At 41.8% G+C, this 25616-nt stretch overlaps 1 protein-coding gene across 1 annotated transcript in view; it reads right to left on the bottom strand.

Annotated features, from left to right (window-relative positions):
* Nucleotides 1-1823: 1823 nt before the first annotated feature.
* The window catches only part of LOC119815547 (intraflagellar transport associated protein), a 78404-nt gene continuing 54611 nt past the window's right edge, over nt 1824-25616 (bottom strand). Inside the window, exons 6-7 of the mRNA XM_038331711.2 lie at nt 12641-12780; nt 1824-2064 (exon numbers count right to left, since the gene is read on the bottom strand). Coding sequence (XP_038187639.1) covers nt 1900-2064; nt 12641-12780 — 305 coding nt within the window. The 3' untranslated portion in view covers nt 1824-1899. The remainder of the gene's footprint in view (nt 2065-12640; nt 12781-25616) is intronic.

The raw sequence follows: 25616 nt of genomic DNA, 5'->3' as shown, positions 1-25616 counted from the left end.
GGAAAGTTTGTTGAGTCAATAAAAATAAATATGCAAATCGTGTGAATCTTCTGAAAGATGAAACTGAGAGAATTCTTTTGAGCAGACTATAAACAGCATTTTTATGAATATAAACACACACGACTCCTCATTTGTACCCAAGCACAACTGCAGTATGACTCACAAGAACCAGGATATAGAAACAACCTAAATGTTCAGCTGATAAATAGAATGGTCTATGTATAGAATGTGATACTAATCAGCCTTTGAAAAGAACAAATCCTTCCATATGTGGCCGTGTGAATGAATCTGGGAAATATTATAAGTCAAATACGTGAGTCAGTGAAGGGCATATATTGCATCTCCACTTCCATAGGGTTTCTCTAACAGTCTAGCTCAGAAGAGAAAGCAGCTACTGTCAGAAGTCGTGGAGATAAGTGAGTGTGGTTTCAGCAGCATGTGGGCAAGTCCTAGAGATCTGCCACAATATTATGTGCAGCTTGTAACACTGAACTGTGTGCCCAAGCGCTTAAGACGCTGACTCTCAAAGGGATCAAGTCCATGATGGAGAAACGCACAGAGGCAGCTGACCTGAACTAGTGGGAGCTCACTGACTCAGGGACTGACAGCTGGGGAACTTACATAGGACCGAGCTGGGCCCTCTGAAAGTGGGTGACAGTTAAGTGACTTGGGCAGTCTGTGGGGCCACTGGCAGTGGGACCAGGATTTATCCCTAGTGCATGAACTGGTATTTTGGAGCCCATTCTCCACAGAGGGAAACCTTACTCAGCCTGGATAGCAGGGAGCAGCCTGGTTCTGCCTCAACTTGGTATGCCAGACTTTGTTGACTCCCCATGGGAAGCCAAATTCTTTCTGAGGAGTGGATGGGGATAAGTTGGAGGGGAGGTGGAGGGAGCAGAAGGGGAGGGAGGAGGAACTGTGGTTGGTATATAAAATGGGAAAAAAAATCTTTTAAATAAAAAAAAAAGATGCTGGTTCTCTTACCATGGGAGAAGAAGAGCAGCAACAATAGCAAAGAACGAAACCAAAGCAGCAACAAACATATTCTGTGGTGTATGTCCATTTGTTACTGACTTCTTCAGTAATTAATATTTTTCCATACATATCACCCCCTTATTGCCTCTTCTCCATCCCTCCACCCATTCCCTTAGAACATTGTGAGCAGTCTGCATAACTACTATTCCATAACACATTTATAATTTCCATTTATTCTTAGTGGGGGAAGGGTGTGTATGGGTTGCATGCCCTGGCACCCACATGGAAGTCAGGGGACAGCTCTATGGAGCCATTTCTCTCCTTCCACCTTTACATGGTTGCAGGGACTGAGCTAAAATCATCAGGCCTGCCCAGCAAGGCACCTTACGGAGCCCTCTCACCAGCACCCGGTATATCACTCCACATTCTCTAGTTGCTCTGCTTTTCCAACCCTAAACTTCTGGAGACAAAGATCACTCACTGTATTTTGTGGCCACCATACATGAATTAATGGTAACGTTTCTATTAATTATAAAGTGATTCTATCAATTATAATAATGTTTGAAGCAGGCAATTGTCCTAAACCTCTAATACGACGGGTTCTGTTCCCAGTCTTCAGTACAATGTGCACATGCCCTTGGACAGTGCCCTCATCAAATGCAGATTGAGCAACCCTTAGTTTCTGTCCCTATTTCTCTGTCCCACCTTCCCAGCCAGTCACAGGACACAGCAACGGACAGATGAGAATTCAAAAAAACGGAAGTGATACCTTCAGCCTTGGTCCCTCTGTGGCCTGGTGATGAACAACAGAGACAAAAATGCAGATGTATACATTTCCACAGAGGGAATAAGTTGATGTATGCTTTATTCTAATGTTGGTTGAGTATAGACAAAATAAAACTAAACACAAAGACATCTATTGACTCAGTCATGGTGTTCACAAAAGTCTGTATTGGTATCCATCGTCTTTTGCTTGGCCAGCTCTTGGATGGTCGCTATCTCTCCAGCAGTGAACTTGGGAGTGAGAGTCACATTGTCATAATCAAATTCTTCATCGAGAAAGAAGGGCTGTACTTCATCTCCAAATATCTGAAAAAATATACCAAAGGGGGGAAAAAAAACACAGTCACTGAAGTGAAGATAAAGTTGAAAACATAAACAGCCTATTAATATTTAATGAAACTTTTTTAGACTTTCGGCACTCACAGCTGATTAAGCTGTTTTTAAGTAATGAAATAAATTCAATTATTCAATTTGACCTAATTTAAGCCTCTTAATATGCCCCATTTGTATCATGCTGTATCTGAATGAGTATCATTAACTAATTCCACCCCCACGGCAAGAATCAGGTCTGCTTTGCACATATTCGGTTCATTCTTTGCCCACTGCAGTGTCAGAGATGGAGGTATAAGAACCCATTAAACAAGAAATACACCTTAAGGTCTGGACCAACCTTTGCACCATTTGCTAAAAAATATATGTTAATGAAGTAATCTTTTAAAATGAGACTAAAAACACCCTGCATTTACCATACTTGAAATAATAGCCACACCCCTGTCTCATAACAGGCGAAATTAAAACACATATGATCAAATTTAAAAGTCCAGCATCCCTTTTCTTCTTTTTTACACATTACAGTTTACCTGTAAGTTGGATTACCTGCAAAGAAAGGAAATAGTTTTGTACATGTTTATACACATGCATGAGCTTTAAAGGCCTTAAAGGATGAGCCACTCAAAGCACATTTCCCAAGCTGAGGGTAAAGCTCAGTCAATAGAATGCTTGCCAGGCACGCACAAGATCCTATGCTTGGTCTCCAGCATGGGGAAAAGGTTTGTCTGTTTGTTCATTTGTTCGCTTGTTTATCAAAAGAGTACATGTTCTAGTAAACAGAAAAGAATGCTTTAAATCTCATTAACTCACCCCTGAAAAATCCCACTTAAAGCCAATGGTATGAGATACAATGAAATCACGCAGCACCCCATCAACTCTGTATGTATGGTGGTGCGGAAATAATTGAAACCTATGGCTTATGCAATAAATGAAAAAATGCCCTGCAGCCAGGTAGTGTCAGCTTTAAACATTCTTGCATGGAAGATGATCTCCCCAAATAACTTCTGCAGTGTGTATGAAAATGGAACAGGCTGCTTGGAGGCTCTGTGCTGCTACTACAGTGGAAATACGATCAGGAAAGCTCTGCTTCCCCGGCCTTGCTGTTCAGAGTCCTATTAGGGAATAAGGTGTACAGTGCTAATAGCAGACTCCCAGCCACTCATTGCCCTGCAGCAATAAAATCAGCCGCTGTGATCCAACAATTTCCAGAGTCTGATCCTCTCCTCTGTGTTTTCCTGGGGAGGAAAGTCAACGGCTGCCAGTGAATGTGTTACTATCATGGGCCTGTCCTAGTACCAGGAACCGCATGGGTATCAACAGTATCCTTCCATCCGTCAGCCCTGCTAGTGCCTACTGAAAGGATCAGTATCAGTTCAGGACACCCCAAGACCAAGTTCTCAGCATAAAGGAGACTTATTTGTCATAGAGAGACAAAGGACAGAGGACAATGAGGAGAGACAGAGGATGAGGGAGAGAGTGAAGGGAACAAAGGAGCGAGGGAACAGGCATTTGTCCTGAAGGAGGACAAAGGACGGCCTCTGGACAGAGAGGAGACAGACATGCACATAGGAAATGGTGGTTTATAAAGGTAAACGGGGAAACCTCGTGTTAGGATGAGGTGTTTAATTTTAATTTAGGTGTGTTAATTAGGATAGCAAAAGGGATTGCTGGACTTTAATACATTGATAGCTAGACCTTGGTTGTCAGCCTCAGGAGGAGGAAGTGGTCAAATAAAGGAACAGACCTTGGTGGCTAGCTTTAGGATTATAAGCTAATGGTGTTTAGCAAGGCAGAGGGAATGGAGGAAAAGAGCAAGGCTTTCTAGAGCCGTGCTCACTATGAAGTTCTTATGCTATTGCTTCCCAGTCATGAAGCTTTGAAAGGTTTTCAGAACTTGCCCATGGCTAGTAAAGATGGGCCACTTTTGAACCCAGGACAATATGCTTCAAATAAAGCCAAGCCACGTTCGTTCAAAAACACAAACAAAACAAGTTCAAAAGCACTGGCTCTTTGGAAGAAAAGTCCTTCTCTGAATAAGCTGCACAGTTCCCACAGCTACCACTGAAAATGATTCAAGACCACGTGTAAGGCCATGACTGTTTTCAAAGGAGCAGCTGCACACACACACACACATTAGCCTGCAGAAGAAAGTGGCTGATGTGCCATGGTCACTCTCTGTAATTAGATATATCTTCAGCACAAAATAACAGAGGGGCACTATTGATAAGACTAGCTCCAATGAAGAAACACACACACACAATGACACTTGATGTGCATGTCCAGAATGCAAGCATCCAGGCCGACTCTGTGTAGAAGTACTGAAACCTGCAGGCCTGGCCCAGTCCATCCTGACTAACTATGTAGACACCCGATTCTTTCTGATCCTGGCCTAGATGGAGAGGAAACTCTATCTCTGTGACTGTTTCGTGTAGGACCCAGGTCTACCCTTGTTCCTGGGGTGCATCTTGAGGACAGTTTCTGGTCAGCTAACTAAAGCATTCTGCTTGTTCCTGTGCTCCCTCTGCCCCACCTGGTGATTAGCTGTAGGGCATTGATGACTTCATCGTTGGTATGGTAATTTCCCACCTGCCTGGGCGGAAATCCTTGTGCAACAGTGAGGTATATAGGGATTTCCCCAAGGTTAAATAAATGGCATTCGGCTGATCTCCCTTCGAATGACCCGGGTCTCTTTGTGTGTTCTTTCAATCTCCAGGCCCTTGCCCAAGTCTCGTAAGGTACAGTGGTGCAGGAACTATACCAAGGGGGTAACACAGAATCGGGTGTTAAAAGTTTCAGTCTCGGAGGATTTTTGAAGTTCTTTACACCCTTGTCTTAAAGCAAGAGAGAACACATCTACTGAGTTGCAGGGATCTGGCTTATGTCCTGCACTACGATTCAGAGCATTATCCTGATTCTCTGAACATATCTGTGCTCACTACATGCAAACACCTGGCCTTTATTCACATCCCAGGGAGGCTGGGCTATCAGTTCAGATTAAACAAGTCTCTCAGCTATGGAAATCCCTCTGATATTATACCATGCTCTTCCTACTCCCCGGTACATAACGCACTTCCATCTCCCCCACCCTTTACTTATTCATCAGTAAATACTTGCTAAGCATTAGGTACTGGGAACAGAACAGAATACAGCAAAACCTGGATCTCCAGGCTTCCCTGTAAGGAGAAGACAGTAACAAGGGATATCACTTGTTATGGTTTTGGTCCCTGTCCCTTTAAGAGACAAGCCACGCCCATTCCCTCCCCATCTGCTGAGGCAGGCTGATCTTCAGCTTCCGGCCTGAGCGCACACTCTTTTCCATCTTCCTCTCGGAGAGGCAGCTTCGCTTCTGCCTCTCTCCCCACTTCTCTGCTCCCCACCTCTCTCTCCCCCCTCTCCCTTCCCCCTTCATAACCCCCCTGAATAAATATTCAACCTCACTCTGTAAGTCATGTCTACCCATGTCTCTGTCTTCTGCCCGGCTGCCATGTGTCTCCCTGCCTGGGACCAGCCACTGCTCGGGGACCTGCAGCCGTCTCTGCCTGGGACTGTCTGCTCCCAGAGCCCACTGCCTGCCACCACATGCATGGGCCGCCACCACTGCTCAGGCCACCGTTCTGAGACTGGCAGCCTTCTCTGCCTGGGACCGGCTGCTCGCAGGGCCCGCTGTCTGCCGCCACATGGCCTGCTACCACCATTTGGGACTTTATAGCATTTGCTGCTTGCCTACAGCTGCCGCCTGGGACTCCGTAGCATTTTTTTAAAGAAACACAACATCACTGACATGTGGCATGCTCCTCACTAGAAAAACTGAGAAAGACAGAGCATGTCACCTGCAGAACATACTCCCAGCCCCCACATCCCCTCTCCTCACTGTCCACTATCTTGTCTTAGTGGTCCAGATAAAAAGTAAAGCTCATAGCTTAGACTTCTCAGGCTTCTGATCAATACCAACTCCTATGGCTAAGTTAGTTCTTCAGAGATGGCCCCATCCCATGCCTTCTTATGCCTCCATTTTCCTGAGATTCCAGTCCACATTGTGGCTGCAATATGTAGCATTATAATACTACTGATGAAGAAATTCTCTTTTAAACAAAAAAGTATTTTTCTTTAAGGTTTTCTTCCCCATATAGTTGAATTCTCGTTGTGTTGCCATAATTTTCTACAGACATTGTGAGTTAACCAAAATAACTGAAAAAACAGAGATTTCTGAAAGCTAGAACGTGCCAACGCAAGGAACAGCCACTTACAATGAACTTTAAAGTTTGTCATTAGAGCAGATAATTTTCTTAGAATGTGACCTAAATGCTGGAACACAACAGAGGAAACTAAATATATTTGCAAAGTCAGAGTGTGATCCTCAGAATATTTTAGGCCATTTGGGGATAAGCTTCCAGTATAGCTTTGAAAGACCCCCAGTACTGGGAGATTCCCACTTAAGTCCCAGGATAACACAACCCCCCCCCCAGTAACTCACAAGAGACCGTCCTTGCTGCAATCACACGAGGTTTAATGATGAGATGAGATGGGAACCAGTGCACAGGGGCCGAGACTCATAACCCACACAGGGGAAGAGTTCGATCCAGAGTGACCGGGAGAAGGGGTTTTTAAGGGAAGAAACTATTGCCCAGTGATCCGAAAGGGGCAGGGAGGGTGTAGAAAATTCCAAGAATACCAGTGATGATCATAAGGGGGAAACTCCCTGCCTCTCAAGACCACTCCCAAAGTCATTATCAGCTAGTTCCTTTCTCAAGATTACAATCTAACTTTATCTTCAGCTAGTTGCTGAAACAGAGTCACTGAACCGGCTAATCCTAGATTTCTGATTCTTCTCTTCCTGCTTAGATTTTTGGCTATTCTCTTCCTGCTTGGGGGGGGGGGGTGAAACCTGGATTTATCCAGGGCTTTCTTTGGGGAGACCTGGTTTTATCCAGGTCTTTCAGCTTCATTGAGTCAAAGTGTGAGACTAATCCCCTGCAGTCACTCAGGGATCTTTCATTCTTCCCAAAATGTTCATTTTCCTACATTCCTAGCCATTGTGTGAGGTCCTAGAACACAAAGAAAGACCTGCATAAAGTCACTAACAGATTGTGTTGGCACAGGCACACCCTGAGAGTGACATGTGGAATGGAAGAGTTTGGTGACAGGAGCATCTAACATAGACCAGACTGGAGTGGGCTGGGAAGGGATCAGAGACGGCTGGATCCCTAAGTAGAATCAGTCAACAGGCTGAGGGAAGAACAGCTTTGCAGACAGGAGGCCTTTCATGAGCGTGCTATGAACACAGGGTGCAGGGTTTCATGTCTGAAAGCAGCTCAGCATTGTCTGAGCATAACTGTAAGGAAGACAGTGCAAGAAATGGCAAGGCAGCAGCAGCATCTTATAGATGATGAAAAGCTCCTGATGAATCTTTTGAAAGTAGGGCAGACACTTGGTCTTATATGCACTTCCTTCATTTCGTCAAACGTTCTAATAAGTTTAATGGGCACATATAATGGTGCAGGTATTAGCAGCACCAAAAAGAGAAAAAAAAGATGGCCTGTCATATTGGAGATCAGAATTAAATAGCTCACAGTGCAGGTTAAATAGACAGTATATTCAAAGGGATTGGCCTGGAGTCAGAAGGCTCATCAGAACTCTGCTATAGTAGTCTAAGCAAGAGACAAGGACAATGAAGCACTGGTAGAAAAGATATGAAAACCATATAGGAAGGAAAAGAGCAGCACTTGGTGACTGACGACATAGAGATGGAAGAGGAGAAAGCACAGGCTGGGACACTCAGCTGTGAACACAGTGCATCTGAAGATCCCTGGAAGATACAGAAGTCAAAAAGCAATCAAACACACAGACCTGAAGGTCAAGGGGAAAACGACCTGAAGCTAGACCTGCCCATTTAGAGATACAAGCACAATAGGAAGGACATAGGATGAAAACTGCTTCAAGCATGCAGGGAGTCACAAGGTATACGATGGACCCCTGGGGAACATTGACTTGTTGGGAGAGGGTAGACAAAAACCTTCAAAGGAGAATGGAAGGAACAATTACAGAAACACACAGAGAATAGAGACAAATTGTGAGAGCCAGGAAATCAAGAGACTAGGGGAAGACTGACATGGCAGGACAGGCATGAATGTCCATGCTCCATAAATGTAGAAAAGGAAACACCAGACTCTCTAGGCAGGAGGCTGCTTCTTAGTTCACAGCTGCCCAGACCATGAAATAATCACTCAGAAACTATATTATTTGCAAAACTGTTTGGCCAATAGCTTAAGCATATTTCGAGCTTGCTCTTTTATCCTAAACTAACCCCTCTTCAGCAATTTGTACTTTACCACGAGTTCATGGTCTACCGGCAAAGTTTTGACAGGCTCCAGCAGAGGCTTCTGTCCCTGTTAGTGGCTACATGGCTTCTCCCTAACTCCACCTACTCTCTCCTCCTCCATCTGCTTGAAACTCCCGCCTTACCCTTTTCTGCGAAGCCGCTGGCTGAAACAGATTTATTCATTAACCAATAAAAGCAACACATAAACAGAAGGACTTCCCACACCAAGACTGGGCTACTGAACTATACCCGGTTCCCTCATTCTGAACACTTTCAGGTAGGCAACCACAGCAAGCTAGAAATATGCTTAAGCTATTGGCCAAACAGTTTTGCAAATAATAATGGGAGGAGAGATTTTATCATTGTGACATGTTGTGGGAAAGGAGCTAAGAAAGGAAAAAGAGACAAGGACACTATATTAGCTTCATTTTGGGTCATCGTGTGAAAATACCCCACAAAAACAACAAAAGGGGGAAGACTTATTCAGCTCAAACTTTCAGGGCTACAGCCTATCATGGTAGGGAAAGTATTGGCAGCAGATAGCTCTATGGTGGTGGGGGCATATGACAGCCACTTCCTCACACCTATGTGGACCAGGAAGCATAGCAAGGACAGGATGTAGACCAGGCTATAAAACCTTGAGGCCCATCTCCAGTGACCACACTTCTCTCACTTTCTAAAGGTTCCACAACTTCCTAAAACAGTGTCACTAGCTGAAGACCAAATGTTCAGACATTACTCTATGTGGTGCAATGCACATTTATGCCAGGACATTTCCTTTCTGGCCCCATAAGCTCTTGATTTTTTCATAATGCAAAATAAATCCTGTCCAAGTTTAAAAGTCCTATAGTCTTTAGCAGTTTTGCAACCATTCACACATGCAAGAGCAGAGTCTCTTCTGAGATCGGTGTCTCTAAACCACGAGCCCCTGCAAAATCAAAATACTACACATTTGCAGTAGTGTCAGATTCCAAAGAGAAGAAAGGAGACACAGCAAGGGAAGGTCAGCCCCAACTTTTGGTGTCATCATGTGGGGATATGTTGCAGTTGTGTGTTCCCAGCTACACAGAGCAGAGCAGAGGACAGGCAGAGAGGCTGGGCTATTCGGCTTCTAGTAACTCACTTCCTCCAGCTGGAGCCCAACCTCCAAAAGTTCCACAATTTCCCAAAAATAGCGCCAGCAGCTGGGGACCATGTATACAAAGGCATGAGTCTGTGGGGGACAGATCATATCCAGACCATGGCAGACTTCAACCATGTCACTATAGCACAAAGTTACTCTTAGTTAGTAGGAAGAATGCATGTATTTGTTTATTGAGTAAATATTTGATGCGTGTCTGTTTTGTTCTGAGTTCATTCTGACATTTTATATTGCAATAACATAAACTTATAGAGGCTCGCAGAAGTGACAAGACACCGATACATAATTCCAAGTATAATGAGGTGTGCCACGCCATTCAGAAAGCATCATCGTACTCCTTCAAACACAGGGAGGCTGCGTGCTTGCTCCACGATCCAGCAGTTGACTGCTGCAGCAGCCTAGAAGCTTTCTTCTTTCAAGGTGGGTTTATTTCAGCATCTTAAGTTCTACTGCACCAACGTTTCAACTACAAATTGAAATTCTGGCTTATTCTGGAGAAGGATCGTTGCTATACAACACCAACTCCCCTGCTGCTAAACAAAAAACAAGTGTGAATTAAGTTATTAACTTGTTATTTTTGCCTAAGGAGCAGAGAGAAATGTGTGGATTTCAGGTATCTAATTTCAAGTCTAATTGAAAAATTTTTATGACCACTATGGGAATAGAATCTGTATACTATTAGGAAAGTGAGTTTCCTTAAAATTGCTCATGTGACTGATTCTTACAGGGACGCTACTAAAAGAGGAGACATTTTCATTCATAATACCACATGGGCAAATTAAGGAACACAAAACTAATGCTCAAATCAATAACGGCAGCATTTAGCTACAGGCTAGAACACAGAGTGATGTGGTAAATAAACTAGCGTGGTAGAGAAAAGTTTAGAATCCCATGGTGAAATGGAGGACAGGGAGCCTCAAGCTTCTCTACTGACCTCTCCCATGGCTGTCTCTTCAAAGGAACCATGGTCTCACTCTCTATTATGAACTTAACTTGCTCTAGAAAGCAGTTCAAAACCTCCAACATGTATCAAAACAGAGGATCAAGGCAAGAATTTATTGACAAATAATAAGCCAAAAGTGTTAAAAATGCCCCTCTCTAAGAGACAAATGCACATACATAAACTAGTAACAAAATCATGGGGAAAACTCAAACAGACCCATCCATACCCGAGAGCTGGGTTCTGAAAAGGCAGTCCTGAGGAGGCAGGACTCCCAGAAGGCATTTCAGACTGAAGCCACTGAAAGCAGCTGCCAGCTCTACAACCAAAGGCTCCCCAACAGTCCCTCACAGGACACTTGCCGGAAACTGATGATTACATTCTTTTCATGATTTAGGTGGTGAAAATAAGATTTGTGCTATTAAACCAAGGAAGCATTGGTTCAATGTTGTAATTTCAGACGGTTCTAAAATAATTCTCCAACAAATAATGATTGCACCTATAATCTTAGCTCTCACTAGCAGGAAAATGAACATGTTTGAGGCCAACCTGTGCTACCTAGTGAGACCTGGTTACAAGCAAAGCAAACAAAAAGAAATGAAGCTTACATACAAAGTCTCAGTAGCTGGGAGGCTGAGCTACGGAACGAGTTCAAGTGGAGCACAGTTACACGGTGGAGATGCAGTCCAGTAAACGAGTGTATGTGAAACTGGGAGGCAGGGTGAGGGAGGTAGAGGTGTATCCATGAGAAGCCAGGGGCTGGAGGTGAATGTAATGAAAATATGTTTCATGAGAGTGAGTCTCAAAAATCAATTTTTAAAATGGGAGAAGTAAATGCTTGCCTAATAAGTGCAAGGCCCTAGGTATAAGACTTGTAGTTGTGATTTGAGTTTTGTTGGCTATGGGATAGATCCCGGAAGAAGCTTCTTAACCACTAACTGAAACTAATTTATAATAACTTCAATTACTATCTCAAAATACATATATTCTATAACTGACATCAAAGTAATTGCATTTCTTAGGGTACTAGATGCCATGCCCAACCTGTATGGTCACAACCTAGCCAAAAATATAAACAAGCCTTAAAATGAAACGGATTCCTGTATAGAGAAGCCCTGTAATTTTAGCTTCTTACAGCTCAAAGAACATAATCTGTAATTCAAAAGGCATTTTGGAAAGTAGCTGTCATGACTTATTTGTCTAGTAACCAATTTGGGAGCTCAATGCACACCTGTAAGCATCTTGGGTATACTTTTCAGTATAGTAGACAAAAGTATTATAAGGAAAAGGTCCATTTAAGACTGAAATGTGTATGTCCTTTCTGACTAAATGACTGACTCATAACAGAATATACCGTTACAAGAGAACCTGAATGCTTAAGGAAACCAAAGGGGGACCCTAGAATTTGGCTAGAAAGCGCTAATAAAGAGCCTTTAGCGACGCCTGTGTTTATCCCCTCTATGTTAAACAGGGTAAAGGTTACTTCCCAGCACCACCTGCAGTGTATTTATTAATGCTGGCAGGAAGAGTTGTAAAAAGATTGCAAAAAATGGCTCTCAATTAATACGTTAGAAAGAATAAACTATAGCAGAGATTCCATTTTCCCACTTCTGAAAATTATGCTTACTGACATTTCTCAGCCTTCCACATGCCCAGCTATGAACAACTCAGCAGTTGTCAATGAATTCAAGTCAGAGCCTTTTAATCTCTGATAACTCTAAGGAACTGACCTGTTCATTGTAGGACTCTTTACAAATGTTTAAATACAAGAAATGAACTTCTACCTCCTTTTAGGAATGGATTTCAGACTGGGATTTTGTTTACATCCTGTCCTTACTTTATCTAATACAAAGGTTTACAGGACCTCAGAGATGACAGAAAAGCTACAGCCAGGTCAGACCAGGAGAGAGAAGGGAACTGTCCTTTCATATGCTGAGCAGATCCTACGCAGAACTACAGAGGTAAAGCAGGTTTCTATATGCAAACACTATTGCTCTATGTACGTCAGGGACAGATGGAAACAAGCAAGACCAACCAAACAACTGCAACTCTAGATTATTCCAAACCAAGGAAAATGCAAAGGGTGCAGGTATAGGGGTTGCCTGAAAGGGCAAAACCCACATACTGTCACGATGGAATTCCCCGGGAGTACCTCTTCCATTTGCTTCAGAGTTCTTCGCACAGTGGGTTTTGGCTTCACCTCAGAAGTGAGAGGTAGGTTCACCGAAGGAACGTAAGCAGGAACACTGGTGCTTATATCCTGTTCCACTTCTCCTGGAAGTAGCAGCCGATCTGTTGGATACAAAATATTTCAGCTGATCCTCCCGGGAAGTTCATCATCTCCCCAAGTCGTCTATAGCCTGTAACAATCAAAATGGGCAAACATGCTCAGGAAAGCTGGCCCCTTGCACAATTGCTGTCCTCATCTGTGAACGCAACTCAGAAGATTCCCCTTTCCATAAAATAGAAGCTACCTGTGCATTGATTTCTTATCATGTTGCAAGGTTGCAGTCCATCTGGAAGGTTGGAGGAAGACATAGGGAGTGATAGTCCTCCCAGCCTAACTCCCCTTCGCTTAGAGAGTGATGTGGTGGTTCTCCCAGCCTAACTCCCCTTCGCTTAGAGAGTGATGTGGTGGTCCTCCCAGCCTAACTCTCCTTTGCTTAGAGAGCGATGTGGTGGTCCTCCCAGGCCTAACTCCCCTTAGCTTAGAGAGTGATGTAGTCATCCTCCCAGGCCTAACTCCTCCTCCACTATTATAGGAAAATAAGGCAGGAAGGTGCTCCGTTTGTCTCGTTTTCACTTGTTTTCCTGAGGTGGTGAAGAGAAAGAAAATGGAGTGCAGATTTCATTCTGTAACAATGCAGCAATATTTCATATATACATATATATATATATATATATATATATATATATATATATATTACAAAATGAGGATGCCAGAAGGAAAATACTTTAGCTTTCAGCAGAAAAATGAAATACTCTGTCATATGAAGAATGCACAGGCTCATTTTCAAAACTTGCAAACATGTTTCCTGCTTGTTGAGCACAATCAGAAGAATTCAATAACCAATGTCAGTTTCCCCATGGATTTATTTTGAGTGATTATGCTGGCTGTTTTCACACATGTGACACCTCATGAATGTAACGCAGATGCTACTGGACTTCCGAAACCTTCTTGAGGTGAGCAGACAGACACACAGAAGCTTAAGACCTTCCCTCCTCAGCCAGAGGAACTAGGGAGAGCTGGCCAATAGCATGGAACTGGCACGAGATGCTACTGCCTGCTACTCAAAGATGATCCTAATTAAGCCACTCATTAAGTTCTCCATGGAAGTGATTAATTAGCATCAGGCATATCTGGGCTAAAGGTATGGCAGCATATAGAGGAAGATAACTCTGCAGGTCTGATATTCAAAAACTCAGAGTATTCTGAAAGGCGTCCTTCACCCCCATTGACATCTCACTCGCAAAAGTGAATCACTGTTGTTTTTAATTGTTAAGAAATAGAGCATAGTCGGGTCATGTGGAAACTTAAGGACTGGTTGGGAGACAGTGAAGAAGGTAGCTCTATTGAGATTGATGATTGGAATTTCAGAACCTCATCTCATAACTGGCATAAATAAAAGCAATAATAACAACCGACACTGATGTGTCCAGTATTTTATAAGGACAGCACCCCTAATCCTCCTAGCAGCTCTTTGTTCTGTTCTGTTCTGTTCTGTTCTGTTCTGTTCTGTTCTGTTCTGTTCTGTTCTGTTCTGTTCTGTTCTGTTCTGTAAGCAATGAGATCTACACACAGAGAGACCTCACTCAGGATCCCATAGCTAGAAAGGCAGAGCCAAGCAGTCTGCCCCCAGAGCTAGAACCTCAGCCAATGTCACATTATACATCTATAAGCAAGCATTTTATTACATGTTTAATTTTGCTTCATCATATGGGACATCCAAGACCGGGCCAAGAAGTGTCGCCTGAAGCTTCCAAGCATAGTAGATAGCACGAAGTACATTTTACAAACATTTGATGCCTGGAAAGCAACATGTTCAAACTCATTAACACTGGGAGAGAAACTGGCCTCCTAATGTAGCCATTTATTTATGAGTTCAAAGCCAAACTCCTGCACTGAGCTCCCACATGCAAGAGCCTAGGGTATGTCAAAGGCTGGTGAGGGCCTGCCAACAAGAACTAAAGGAAAGGCTCAGGCCTCTCGATGTGAGGACCAACACCATCTATCAGGGCAGTTGGCTGCTGGTGTAAACACTAGTTCCCATGTGAGAACAGAACACAGTCTGTTTTCCAGGCTTATGCTTACAATAATGGTCTGTCTGACAAAATGTATGGCGGCAAGACAAGTGTCCATGTCCGTTACTGAAGCTTTTCAGCCCTAATCTGTTCTCATCTAAGGAAGATGTTCATCTACAACAACAATGATTTCTTTTCTAACAATTCTACTGCCATGGGAACAATTATTTCAAGGCAAAAAGACTCCACATCCTCAGCATCTTAAATTGCTGTCACCTTTTCTCTGGAGGAAAGATAGAATTCAAGAACGCATGCTGTCAGGGCTAGTACAGTCCCTCACGCATGGTGAATTCCCAACCAGTACTTGGAACAGGAAATTAATTTCCTACATTACAAATTTAAACTGAGCAGCAACTATGAAGATCCTGTACACCAGTTAGACACTGTAGGTGATATAAAGCAAGCACAGTCCATCCCCTCAAAAACTGATGGTTGTTATAGGGATATGTTTTCCACATAAAAAAATCAAAATGAGAGAAACCAAAAACAAAATTGAATTGTTATGACTCTAAGCATTACAGAGCTATAAAAGGTAAAGCAATACTGACAGAAAGAGCCAGGTAGGGTATCTATTAGGAAAGAGATTTTCTCCTATCTTTCAGCCATCTCACAGTTATTTGTATATATACTCAAATTTCCCAGAGGTTGGAGGACAAAAGAGTCACTGATGATAAGGAATGGATTATCCAAAGTGACCTTTAACAGTCTAAACCTAGAGTGTTTCAAGATAAGAATCAGATCTCATTTATTGTCTCAAAACAACCCAAAGACTTCTTACATTTTGAATGCCCTTGGCATTTGGGCAGCTTCCCAAAGTGGCTGACTGACAACTTCAATGACCCACTGTTGCTTGGGACAACGGTCTATATCCTGTCAATTGTAATTTAGTAAAATGTTAATTGGCCAGTAGCCAGGCAGGAAGTATAGGTAAGGCAAGCAGGCAGGAAGTAGAGGTGGGGCAATGAGAACAGAATTCTGGGAAGAGGAAAGACTCAGTCTGCAATCATCACCCAGATTCAGAAGACGCAAGATGTGACTGCCTCGCCAAAAAAGGTACCAAGCCACGTGGCTAACACAGACAAGAATAATGGATTAATGTAAGATATAAGAATTAATTAATAAGAAGCCTGAGCTACTAGGCCAACCAGTTTATGATTAATGTAGACCTCTGTGTGTTTATCTGAGACTAAATGGCTGTGGGACCTTGTAGGACAGAAACAGCAGTCAACACACTGTTCTAGCTAGCATTAATCTAACCCTTCCTCTGAAAAAAACTAGAAAGGCCAAATAAACTCTAAAAATCAACTCTTGGAAAGCATTGGAGGGCTACTAAGGCAGCTTGTATCTTAAGAAGTTAAGATTCCCCAAAAAGGAAAGATTTGAGAAATAAGTCTAAGGGTCATTGTGGCTTTTTCAGCTCAAGGCTTTTTTACTGGTTTGCAAGCAGAAGCTATAAAGTCAGGAAACTAAAAGGATTTAAAACGTAACATCAGGACTAGAGAGATGGTAGAGTGGTTAAGAGCACTGAAATTCATTTCCCAGCACCCACAGGGAGACTCATAATCATCTGTAACTCCAGTTCCAGGGGATCCAATGCCCTCCGTCAGCCTCGTGGGCAATGCACACACTGTGGTATAAAAATATACCCACAGGCTAAACACCCATACACATAAAATTTTTTTAAAATATATTATTTAAAAAAAAATTAAGTAAAAAGCATAACAGCTGCAGCAGGGCTATGAAAGTAGAAGGTTCTTGGCGCTCTGATGTGTCCTTACAGAAAAGAGTGCTAAGTAGGGAAGCTCAGGGCTCGTTCACAGTGTGTATGAGAAAGTCACAGAGAAAACCAAACATACAACTCCCAACAGCGTGAACCTTACAGCAGAAACAGAAGGGCTATCCAAAGAGTTTCTTCCCCCAATTTATCTGATGAGGAAAACTCTTCCTTTCCTCGGATGGATTATGAAAAACATTAGAATTATCTTCCCTTTTCTATCCTCTTCTCAGGAAGAAGATGAAAATTTCTTTATGCAATAATAAGTTTGGGGGAGTAGTGTTTTTCTCTGGTTAGCATGGCTTCCCAAATATACCTTCATAGATGATTAAGTTAGCACATATAAAACCAGAGTAGCTAGAAGACCACTGTAAGGCAAAAAAAAAAAAAAAAAAAAAAAATACTGTTTCCTTTCTTATGTTTTTAGTAAGCAGTGAAGCCATCAAAGAATGATACTTTAAATTGATTGGAACACGCCATCTTCTCAAAGCCTGGGACTCTCCTATATAAAGTTCCTTAAGCCACAGCATAAACTGTGAGTTGCGACCCTATATAGAATCATGTAACCAAATTTAGTACTTGTGAGAAGTTTGGCAAGATAAAAGGTTTCTTAAGATACAATGACCAAAAATTAAGCCAAATCCCAAGGTATTCCTGGCCCTCACCTGTGTTACAACATGCACCTTCACTGAAGCACTGGTCTGAACATACTGTGTGTACACTAAATACCATACATGTCGTCAACCCCACAGTCCCCATGAACACTTTCCAAAACCTCCACTCAGACTGCAGACCACTAGATATTATGAACTGTACTGTTTTCCTTACACATATAAAGTTTTCAGTTCTTGATAAACCATAATGGTTTAATTGTAGAAAACAAAGACTTTAATAATTCCCTAGCATTAGTCCTCAACATGTAAGCATCAGATTAGTTTACTTTTGCATTGGCTGCACTAAGCTGGAATGGCTGACTTTAAAAACAGCTGTTTGAGCTTCAGGCTTGAATTTCATTTTAAAAAAAAAAATCCAATAAAATTCTGACTTGGGATTAGAAAAGAACTTCCAACAAATTCTGAAATCGCCCTAAATATAATTCTGTCACTTTGTACTACATAGCTGTGGCAAGAGGAATTTGCAGCACTGGCAACTATAAAATCAAAACATCCATCTACCCTAAAAAACGATGAAGATGTTCTGTATCCTGCAGCATCAAATATTCACCCCAAATTTAAGTTTTTAAGTCATCCAAGCATATCTATCTCATTAATATGAAAATTTGTTTATATCATTAATACATAGTAAAGTTATTTGCATACCAAAAATCATTTTAAGATACCTTCTTTATGACTTTCATAACTTCAAGTGCACATACATAGAGCTGCACAAAATTTCATCGTATGAAAAGAAATCACAGGAGGAAAGGTTTCTAAAAAGCCCCCATGTTACACCATTCCTATGCTCACCTGTTTCCCTCCTCCTCACCTCAGGCTCCTCTTTTAGTTAGTGATTTTCACCCTGTAGGTCACATGCTCTTAGAGCGCTTTCTATGATTCCACATACAGATTTCAGTTCTCTTACCCTGTGTGCTCATGAGATCCAGAAAAAATTATAATTATATATGTGTACTCTATGGGTAATACCTAACTCCTACAAAAAATTATTCATCACATGAGAACAAAAGTCCGATGTGTTAGTCTTCAATTGCATGTCAGGAACAAGCTACAGCTGTCAAATATTTGTTGAATAAGAATCACTAGTCACACCTCCAGCAGAAGCCTCATATCCCACCATGGGCCAGTCCAGTTCCCTGAATCTAAAATAAGACTGCATCCTCCCACCTCCCACCCCACACCCCCACCTGTATAAAATAACCCCAGCCATCCCTCCTCTCCCCATCACCATATCCCTGCCCACACCTCTGGTTGAAGCCTCCTACCCCATCAGAGGCCAGGTCAGTCCCCTGAAAACCAGTAAGCCACCACCTGCTACCGCAACACCTACCCAGGATAACCCCAACCACCCCTCCTCTCCTCATAACCATAACCCCACCCATACCCCTGGCTGAAGCCTCCTACCCCACCAGAAGCCAGGCTAGCATCCTGAGCCCCAGAGAACCCCAGTGAGATCAGAAGCCAGACATACACATAGCCAGAACTCCAGTCCTGAACATGGGTGCCAAACCCGTACTGGACCAGAGACCAACCAGGCCATCAGAAGTCCAGTCCTCAACTTGGGGGTACCCTCTACTCAACCACCTGTCACTGCAGCCAGAAGACCAGAGAGGAAACAGAAACCAAGGAAGAAAACACCCATCCAACAAAGACCTAGACCTATAATCATTCCCAACCCAGCTGCCTAAATGCCAGTGTAAGAACACAACCAAAAGTAGCCAGGAAAATGTGTCACCTCCAGAGTCCAGCCATCAGGACAGAAAGTCTTGAATATTCCAATACAGCTGAAGTACAAGAAAACAACTTTAAAACAAACTTTATGAAGATAATAGAGGTCTTTAAAGAGGAAATCAATGAATCCCTTAAAGAATGTCAAGAAACTCATGGAAAAAACTGTTCAAGATCTGAAAATGGTAATAGAAGCAATCAAGAAAACAAAAACTGAGGGCATTCTGGGAATGGAAAATCTAGGTAAGAAAACAGGAACTACAGACACAAGCATGACCAACAGAATATAAGAAAGTAAAGAAAACCTCAGGTACTGAAGACATGATAGAAGAAATAGATACATTGATCAAAGAAAATACTAAATCTAAAACACTCTTGAAACAAAACATCCAGGAAATCTGGGACACTATGAAAAGACCAAACCTAGGAATGATAGGAATAAAAGATTACCAGCTCAAAGGCCCAGAAAATACTCTTAACAAAATCATAGAAGAAAAATTTCCTAAACTAAAGAAGAACATGCCTATAAAAGTACAAGAAGTTCGCATAATACTAAATAGATTGAGCCAGAAAAGAAAGTCCCCTTACCAAATAAATAATCAAAACACTAAACACACAGAACAAAGAAAAAAATATCAAAAGTTGCAAGAGAAAAATCCAGTAACAGATAAAGGCAGGACTATTAGAATTATACCTGACTTCTCAGTGGAGACTGTAAAAGTCAGAAGGGCCTGGACAGATGTCCTGTAGACTCCAAAAAACCAAATATGCCAGTCCAGACAAGTATCCACAGCAAAACTTTCAATCACCATAGTTTGAGAAAATAAAATATTCCATGATAAAGTCAAATTTAAACGATATCTATTGACAAATTCAGCCTACATAGGCACTAGAAGGAAAACTCCAACCTAAGGAAGTTAACTACATTCATGAAAACACAGGCAATAATCATACACCAGCATAACCCAAAGAAACACACACACACACACACACACACACACACACACACTATCAACAACAACTACAACAAAATAATAGTAATTAACAATCATTGGTATTGATATCTCTCAATATTAATGGATTTATTTCCCCAATAAAAAGACACAGACTAACAGAATGGATGCTAAAACAAGGTCCATCCTTCTGCTGAATACAAGAAACAAAGACCTCAAACCAAAGATAGACATTACCTCAAAGAAAAATGTTGGAAAAAAATTTTCTAAGCAAATGGTCCCAAGAAGAAAGCTGGTATGGCTTTTCTAATGTATAAAAAAATTAGACTTCAAACCAAAATGAATCAAAAGAGACTAGGAAAGATACTTCATACTCATCAAAGGAAAAAAAAATCCACCAAGGTGACTTTTCAATTCTCAGCATCTAGGCCAAAAATGCAAGAACACTCATATTTGTGAAAGAAACATTACTAAAGCTTAAATCACACATTGAGATCACACATTAATAGTGGGAGACTTCAATACCCCACTCTCCCCAATGGACATATCACTCAGACATAAACTAACAGAGAAATAATGGAACTAATAGAGCTTAAGAGTCAAATGGATCAACAGCTATCCTTCCTACAGAAGATTTAACACAAACTTCAGGGAACATTCTCCAAAACTGACCACATACTCGGTAACAAAGCAAGTCCCACAGATACAAGAAATAAGCCTCTACAACCTATCAGACCACCACTGATTAAAGCTGGATTTCAATAATGACAGAAACAACAGAAAGCCTACAAACTCAGTAAAAACTTAACAACTCTATACTGAATGACTACTGGGTCAAGGCAGAAATAAAGAAGGAATGAAAGACTCCTCAGAATACAATGAAAATGAAAGCACAACATACCCAAAATTATGGGATGCAATGAAAGGTGTGCTAAGAGGAAAATTCATAGCACTAAGTGCCTGCATAAAGAATCTGGAGAGATCTCATACTAGCAACGGAACAGCACCCATGAATACTCTAGAACAAAAGAAGCAAATGCACCCAAATGGAGTAAACGGCAGGAAATAATCAAACCGAGGCTTGGAATTGATAAAATAGAAACAAAGATAACAATACAAAGATTCAATAAAATCAAGAGTTGTTCTTTGAGAAAAATCAACAAGATAGACAAACCCTTATCCAAACTAACTAAAAGGCAGAGAGAAAATATCCAAATTAACAAAATCAGAAACAAAAAGGGGAACATAACAACAGATACTGAGGAAACCCAAGCAAACATTAGGTAATGCTTCAAAAACCTGTACTCCACAAAATTAGAATATCTAAAAGAAATAGTCAAATTTCTTGATAGATACACTTACAAAAGTTATAAATAATTTAAATAGACCTATAATTCCTAAGAAATAGAAGCAGTCATTAAAAGTCTCCTAATGGGGTAGTGATGGCACACACCTTTAATCCCAGCACTTGGGAGGTAGAGGCAGGCGAATCTTAGTAAATTCAAAGCCAGCATGGTCTACAGAATGAGTTCCAGGACAGCCAGAGCTGTAATACAGAGAAACCCTGTCTTGACAAACAAACAAAAACATCTCCCAACCAAAAAACGTCCAGGGACAGACAGTTTTAGCACAGAATTCTACCAAACTTTCAAAGAAGAGCTAATACCAATACTCCTCAAATTATTTCACAAAACAGAAACAGAAGAAATGTTCCAAATTCATTTTATGAGGCTACAGTCACCCTGATACCCAAACCATGCAGACTCAACAAAGAAAGAGAATTACAGAATATCTATCATTAACTTAGATGTCCCTCAACTGAAGAATGGATAAAGAAAATGTGGTACATTTACACAATGGAGTATTACTAAACTTATAAAAACAAAAGACATCATGAAATCCACAGGCAAATGGATGGAACTGAAAAAATTATCCTGAGTGAGGTAACCCAGACCAAAAAAGACAAACACCATATGTACTTACTCATAAGTAGATATTAGCCATTACCTAAAGGAGAACCATGCAACAACCCATAGACCCAGAGAAGCTAAACAAGGAGGGATCAAGGTGGGGACACTTGGATATCCCTGGGAAAGGTAAATAGAATATATTTTGTAGGTGGACTGGAGGTAAATGGAGATGGGAAGAAGAAAGATCAGGTTGGGGTAGAGAGGGAGAGTACTGGAAGAGAGATGACTGGGACATTTAAGGGTGAGGTAGAAACTTAGGGCAATAAAAACTCCCTGGGATCTATAATGACTCTAGCTAAGACTCCTACTAACAGGGGACTCATAGCCTGAACTAGCCATCTCCTGTAACCAGGAAAGATTTCTAGTGGAGGGCCTGGGACACCAACCCAGCCGCATAACCTTCAACCTACAATGTGTCCTGTCTACAAGATGTGTTGGGGTGAAGGTGGTGCAGAAATTGTGGGAGTGGTCAACAAATGACTGGTCCAGCCTGAGACCCATGCCATGAGAATGAGCCCACCTGACACTGCCTGGAGCACCAGAACCAAAAGGCTAGATGGCCCAGAGACCTAGAACTGAACAAAACATGACTGGAGAAAAAGAAAAGTCAATGTAATGATGCCTAATGACATTCTGCTATACTCATAGATTGGTACCTAGCCTCATCAGAGAGGCTTCATCCAGTAATTGATGGGATCCCATGCAGAAGAGACTACCCACGGCCAAACATTAGGCAGAGCTTAAGGAATTCTGCTGAAGAGGAGGAGGAAGGATTGTAGGAAGGATAAAGGACACCAAAAGAAAACCCACAGAATCAACAAACCTGGGTGTAGTCGGTGGCTGCTTGTTCATTTCCCGACCGACCAGACCCAAAATAATCACACTGAAACTATATTATTACAACACTGCTTGGACTATTAGCTCATGCTTCTTATTGGCTAGCTCTTACTTCTTAAATTAACCCATTTCTATTAATCTGTGTATTGCCACGTAGTTGTGGCCTACCAGTAAGGCTCTGTCTGGCGTCTGGCTTCTGTCTCCTGCAGTGGCTAAATGGCATCTCTTTGACTCCACCTACTCTCTCTATATATCTTTTCCTGCCTGGCTATATTCTGTTAAGCTACTTGGCCAAAAGCGTCTCTTTATTAACCAATGGCAATAAAACATATTCATAGCATACAGAGGGGAATCCCACATCACCTGGGCTCAGACTTACAAACTCAACTGACAAACCAGGGAGCCCACATGGGACTGACCTAGGTCCTCTGCATATATGTTACAGTTGTGTAGCTTGTTCTTCATGTGAGACTCCTGACAGTGGGAGCAAAGGCTGTGTCTGGCTCATTGTCCAGCTTTTGGGACCCTTTTCCTCATACTGGGCTACCCTGTCCAGCCTGGGGGGTGGGGGAGGTGCCTGGTCTTACTGCAACATGATATGCCATGTTTGCTTGATATCCTGGAAGGCCTACCATTTTCTGAATATAAGTAGAGGAGGAGTGGATGCAGGGAGCAGAGGGGGGACAAAGGAGAGCTCCCTAAACCTGCTTAATGTTGCAGATAAATGAATTTTAAGTGACCAATGTCCTTGGAAATAAAAAACAAATAGGAATCCAATCCCTCAACCCTGTCAGACCATACACATCCTTCTCCAGTGTCTAGGCAGGTAAATGCAGTCCTCACCCCCCCACAAGGAAGCTCTGCAATAGATGGAGACCATTACAGAAAAGTCATGGAGCCCTGCCTCACTTCTATGAAACATTCACACACCTAAGGCTCAGGGAATACTGCAGTAGAGGACACAGATTGCAGGAGCCAGAGGACCAGAGATTTTAAGTGTGACGGTGTCTGCTGGTAACGTCAGAAGCTATAGCCATAAAGTCTGAGCAACATAATTTCCTAACCTGAACAAGGACAATAGACATGTCAAAATGGATGGGGAAAAAAACCACGAGTCTTTGACCTACCCACACAAATAACTACAGCAATTCAAGAACACTGAGAGCAGGATAAATAGTCTTTCCCAGGGAGGAGCACACCAAATGGTCAGCCCTTAAAATAAACATGCAAGTCGTGCTTAATGTATAACTTAATATGTACACATATATTGAGAAATATATACATATATATAGATATATAGATATATATGAAATAAAAAGAAGGACATGAACTTGGAAGACAGCAAGGAGGGTGTATGGGACTGTTTGGAAAAAGGAAAAGGAGTAATTAAAGCTCAATAAAAATAAATCTTTTTTATTTTTTAAAAAATCAAACAGGGTTGTTTTTGATTTGCATTTCCCTGATTGCTAAGGAGGGTGAGCATGACCAAGGAGGGTGAGGATGACCTTAAGTGTCTTTTGGCCATTTGAACTTCTTCAGTTGAGAATTCTCTGTTCAGATCAGTACCCCATTTTTTAATTGGGTTAATTACCATTTTGAAGTCTAGTTTCTTGAGTTCTTTATATAATTTGGAGATCAGACCTTTGTCTGTTGTGGGGTTGGTGAAGATCTTCTCCCAATCAGTAGGTTGCCTTTTTGTCTTAATAACAGTGTCCTTTGCTTTACAGAAGCTTCTCAGTTTTAGGAGGTCCCATTTATTCAATGTTGCCCTCATTGTCTGTGCTACAAGGGTTATACATAGGAAGTGGTCTCCTGTGCCCATATGTTGTAGACTATTTCCCACTTTCTCTTCTATCAGGTTCAGTGTGTTCAGATTGATATTGAGAACTTTAATCCATTTGCACTTGAGTTTTGTACATGGTGATAGATATGGATCTATTTTCATTCTTATACAGGCTGACAACCAGTTCTGCCAGCACCATTTGTTGAAGATGCTTTCTTTCTTCCATTGTATACTTTTAGCTCCTTTGTCAAAAATCAGGTGTTCATAGGTTTGCGGGTGGCTAAAATCAAAAATACCAATGATAGCCTTTGCTGGAGAGGATATGGAGGAAGGGGAACACTCATCCATTGCTGGTGGGAATGCAAACTTGTGCAACCACTTTGGAAATCAGTATGGCGGTTTCTCAGGAAATTCGGGATCAACCTACCCCAGGATCCAGCAATACCATTCCTGGGAATATACCCAAGAGATTCCCTATCATACTATAAAAGCATTTGTTCAACTATGTTCATAACAGCATTATTTGTAATAACCTGGAAACAACCTAGATGCCCCTCAATGGAAGTATGGATAAAGAAAGTGTGGAATATACACGCATTAGAGTACTACTCAGTGATAAAAAACAAAGACATCTTGAATTTTGCATGCAAATGAATAGAAATAGAGAACACTATCCTGACTGAGGTAACCCAGACCCAAAAGATGAATATGGTATGTACTCACTCATTAGTGGATTCTAGCCATAAATGAAGGACATTGAGTCTATAATTCATGATCCTAGAGAAGCTAAATAGGAAGGTGAACTCCCCCCGCCAAAAAAAACATGTAGTTATCCTCCTAGATATTGAAAGTAGACAAGATTTCCAGGCAAAAATAGAGAGCTTTGGGGTGGGGGTGGGAAGGGGGTAAGGGGAGAGAGAAGTGAGAAGGGGAGGATGGGGAGAACTTGGAGGAATGGGACAGTTGGGATGGAGGAGGAGTAGATACGGGAGCAAGGAAGTATATATCTTAATTAACGGAGCCATTTGAGGGTTGGAAAGAGACCGGACTCTAGAAGGGTTCCCAGGTGTCCAAGGAGATGTCCCCAGCTTATTCCTTGGGCAGCTG

Source organism: Arvicola amphibius, chromosome 5 (assembly GCF_903992535.2).
Source record: "Arvicola amphibius chromosome 5, mArvAmp1.2, whole genome shotgun sequence".
Taxonomy (NCBI): domain Eukaryota; kingdom Metazoa; phylum Chordata; class Mammalia; order Rodentia; family Cricetidae; genus Arvicola; species Arvicola amphibius.
This window is presented reverse-complemented; position numbering and strand designations above follow the sequence as displayed.